The following is a 4,360-nucleotide window of genomic DNA, read 5'->3' as shown; positions in this document are numbered from 1 at the left end:
AGCTTCGACGACCTCTTGCGCAAGTTTCTTGAACGATTTTCAATTCAGAAAGACAAGGTCAAGCACGCCCCTAACCTCCTATGAGTCAAACAGGAGGTCGGAGAACCCCTGAGAGACTACATTGAAAGATTTAATAAGGTGTGCTTAGAAATTTAAGACCTGCCCACTAAGGTAGTAATAATGGGTCTCGTCAATGGACTTCGAGAATGACCCTTCTCCCAGTCCATCTCATAGAGACACCCGACTTCTTTGAGTGATGTACAAGAGCGAGCTGAGAAGTACATCAACATGGAAGAGAACACCAGGTTACGAGAACCAAGCTGGCGGCTGGGGAACACTCACTAATCAAAAGAAAAGGAGAAGAAACCCAAGAAAAAGGAAGAAGTCAGGCCCGAAAGGACCAGAAAATACCACTCCTACACTCCTTTACGAGTTTCCCTAGTCGACGTCTACAGAGAAATTTGTCATACTGAAAAGCTTCCTCCCCCATGACCTATTAAGAACAAGAAGGGGGGAAGCCGTAATGAATACTGTGAATATCACAAGCTATATGGACATTATACTAATGATTGCTACGACCTAAAAAATGTGATAGAAAAGCTGGCCAGGAAAGGTCGGCTAGACAGATATCTCATGGAAAGGTCGGACAATCATGAGAAAAGAAAAAGAGATGATGAAGGTTACGGACGACGAAGTCCGCCTCCGCAGACCCCAAAACGACATCCATATGATATCGGGAGGATTTGCAAGAGAAGGGTTGACCAAATCATCTCAAAAAAGACATTTGAAGGAAGTCTATCAAGTCAGGAATGAAGGGCCCGACCTCCCAACCATTTCTTTTACCAAGGAAGACGGACAAGGTATTGTGCCCGGGCATGATGACCCGGTACTAATCACTATGATTCTCGCCAACGCTCATCTGCACAGAACTCTAGTGGATCAAGGGAGTTCAACTGACATCTTGTTCAAACCAGCATTTAACAAGTTGGGATTGGACGAGAAAGTGCTAAAGGCCTAACCCGATGCCCTCTTCGGATTAGGGGACACTCCCATTAAGCCTCTGGGCTTCATTTCCCTACACACAACTTTTGGAAAGGGGATGAAATCCAAAACTTTAAGCATCAACTTTATTGTCGTCGATGTAGCTTCTGCCTACAATGCTCTGATAGGAAGAACAACCCTAAATCGGTTTGGAGTAGTAGTTTCTACACCTCATCTCTGCATGAAGTTCCCAACACCAAAAGGGATTGCTACCATCAGAGGAGACCAGAAGCTGGCGAGAAAGTATTACAATGAAAGCTTGAACCTGAGAGGTAAAGGCAAAGAAGTCAACACCATTGAGTTCGGGGGAGTCTGAGTTAGAGAAGAACTACGACCACAGCCCGAAGGAAAGGCCAAAGAGGTATAGATCAGGCAAGAGATTAGGAAGAACACCAATATAGGAGCCAATTTAGCAGAAGATCTAAAGGAGAAGCTGGTACAGCTCCTACAAGAGAATTTCGATCTCTTCGCATGGAAAGCTTCCGACATGCCTGGAATAGACCCCAAACTAATGTCACATAGATTGGCTGTTCATTTGGGATCCCGACCTGTTCAGCAAAGAAAACGGAAGCTAGGACCTCAACGAGCTCAAGTGGTCGAAGAGCAAGTGCAAGCCCTGCTTGAGGCCGGATTTATTAGAGAAGTCAAGTACCCGGCCTGGCTAGCAAATGTGGTGTTGGTCAAGAAACAGAATAGAAAATGGAGGATGTGTGTTAACTACACCAACCTTAACAAGGCATGTCCAAAAGATATATATCCTCTACCCAACATTGATATCCTAGTAGATTCCAGCTCGAGATATCAATACCTGTCATTCATGGATGCTTACTCAGGATATAACCAAATCCCGATGTATAAGTCGGACCAAGATAAGACATCATTCATCACGCCCAGAGCTAATTACTGCTACGTGGTCATGTCATTTGGATTAAAAAATGCAGGAGCCACATATCAAAGGCTGATGAATAAGGTGTTTGCACCTCATCTGGGAGAATTAATGGAGGTATATGTAGATGACATGCTTGTGAAAACCAAAGATGACACCAGCCTCCTGGAGAATCTCTCGCAAGTTTTCAACACCATAAAATTGCATGGGATGAGACTAAATCCCGATAAATGCACCTTTGCAGTGGAGGCCGAAAATTTTCTAGGATTCATGCTAACACAAAGGGGGATTGAAGCTAACCCCGATAAGTGTAGAGCAATCCTGGAAATGAAGAGTCTGACCTGCTTGAAGGAAGTTCAGCAGCTGAATGGCCGACTTGCAGCTTTGTCCAGGTTTTTGGCAGGATTAGCATTAAGATCCTTACCACTTTTTGTCCTATTGAGAAAAGGATGCCACCTCAAATGGACTTCTGAATGTGAAGAAACCTTTCAGGAGTTCAAAATGTTCTTAAGCCAACCTTCAATTCTTACCCGGCCAATAGCTGGGGAAGAACTCGTGTTATACTTAGCTGTCGCTGAGAAGGCCGCGACATCAGCATTAATACGCGAAGATGAGGTCGGGTAGCATCCTGTCTACTTTACAAGAAAGGTGTTACAAGGCCCTGAACTAAAGTATAAAAAACTTGAAAAGTTCACATATGCCTTGATAGTAGCATCTAGAAGACTTCGACCTTATTTTCAATCTCATACAATCAGAGTTCGGACGAACCAACCCATGAAGCAAATCCTTCAAAAAATGGATATTCCGGGAAAAATTGTTTAATGGGCGATAGAGCTATCCAAGTTCGATTTGAAATACGAAACTCAAACAGTCATCAAAGCCCAATGTCTCACTGACTTCGTGGCCGAATACGCAGGGAATCAAGAGAAGACCTCCATAATATGGGAGTTGTATGTAGATGGCTCCTCCAACAAAGTCAGAAAAGGTGCAACATAATATTAGTTAGCCAGGAAGGAACTCAAATAGAAGTCTTTCATTGAAATTTGAGTTCCTAGCCTCCAACAATCAGGCAGAATATGAAGCCCTGATTGCTGGACTAAAGCTAGCCAATAAAGTTGGAGCAACCAAAGTAGTAGTCTTCAGCGACTCTCAAGTTGTGACTTCTCAAATTAATGGAGAGTATCAGGCCAAAGACCCAAACATGAAAAGGTACTTAGAGAAAACTATGGAGTACCTTAGGCAATTTCCCGAAACCGAGGTGAGACACATAACTCGAAAACTTAACAGCAGAGTAGACACCCTTTCTAAGTTAGCGAGTACCAAACCTGGGGGAAACAATAGAAGCCTGATCCAAGAGACTCTCCAAGAACCCTCAGTTACGAAGACAGGCACCAAGTTAGATGTCTTAGAAGTTTCCGGATTAGACCTCGGATGGATGACTCCTTTGATCGAATACTTAAAATTTGACATCCTACCCGAAGAACAAAAAGAGGCCAAGAAGATTCGGAGGGAAGCACAAAACTATACTTTAGTAAGAAATGTCCTTTACAGAAGGGGGATATCTACACCATTTTTGAAGTGCATCCCGACTTCGAAGGCGGAAGAAGTCCTGGATGAAGTGCATAGTGGCATCTGTGGAAACCATCTTGGAGCAAGATCTTTAGCCAGAAAGGTTATCCGAGATGGATTCTTCTGGCCAACCATGCAAAGAGATGCCACCGACTTTGTGAAAAAGTGTCAACCTTGTCAAGTTCATGCAAATTTTCATGTCGCTCCCCCAGAAGAACTCATTAGTGTAACTTCTCTATGACCCTTTGCAAAGTGGGACTGGACCTACTCGGGCCTTTCCCTCAAGCGCCAGGACAAGTAAAGTTTCTCATTGTGGGAGTAGACTACTTCACTAAGTGGATAGAAGCAGAGCCGTTAGCTACTATTACGGCGCAGAAAAGTTAGAAATTTCTGTACAAAAATATTATCACCCGATTTGGAGTCTCACACTCCATCACAACTAATAATGGTACACAGTTCACTGACCCTACATTTAGAAGCTTAGTAGCTAGCATGAAGATCAAGCACCAATTCACCTCGGTCGAGCATTCCCAGGCGAATGGACAAGCAGAAGCGGCCAATAAAGTTATATTGGCAGGATAGAAAAGGCTTCAAGAAGCAAAGGGAGCTTGGGATGAAGAGCTTCCTCAGGTACTATGGGCCTACCGAACCACACCTCATTCAACTACTGGCGAAACACCTTTCCAACTTGCTTATGGTATTGAAGCCATGATCCCTATTGATATCAACGAGCAAAGTCCAAGGGTGAGATTTTACAATGAGGTTGGTAATGTTCAAGCCCACAAAGAAGAACTCGAGTTGCTCCCAGAAGTCCGAGAACAAGCACAGATAAGGGAAGCAGCGTTAAAGCAAAGGATGGCAACA

At 43.9% G+C, this 4,360-nt stretch overlaps 1 protein-coding gene across 1 annotated transcript; it reads left to right on the top strand.

The window, feature by feature from the left end:
* The first annotated feature begins 2,885 nt into the window (after positions 1 to 2,885).
* Positions 2,886 to 3,737, top strand: LOC148563363 (uncharacterized). The gene is made up of 2 exons (XM_088486768.1): positions 2,886 to 2,912; positions 2,997 to 3,737. Exons 1-2 carry the CDS (start codon positions 2,886 to 2,888, stop codon positions 3,735 to 3,737), a joined length of 768 nt encoding a protein of 255 aa, XP_088342894.1.
* The last annotated feature ends 623 nt before the right edge of the window (positions 3,738 to 4,360 follow it).

This window comes from Arachis ipaensis, chromosome B5 (genome assembly GCF_059453495.1).
Source record: "Arachis ipaensis isolate K30076 ecotype BB chromosome B5, ASM5945349v1, whole genome shotgun sequence".
Taxonomy (NCBI): domain Eukaryota; kingdom Viridiplantae; phylum Streptophyta; class Magnoliopsida; order Fabales; family Fabaceae; genus Arachis; species Arachis ipaensis.
Note: the sequence above shows the minus strand (reverse complement) of the source record. Positions and strands in the feature narration are given on the sequence as shown.

Bases quoted from the DNA above. Each gene is read 5' to 3' on its own strand.
- LOC148563363 (XM_088486768.1), top strand. From the start codon at position 2,886: ATGGCTCCTCCAACAAAGTCAGAAAAG. The intron at 2,913-2,996 runs GTGCAACATAAT...TCCAACAATCAG, and splicing joins CTCCAACAAAGTCAGAAAAG to GCAGAATATGAAGCCCTGAT.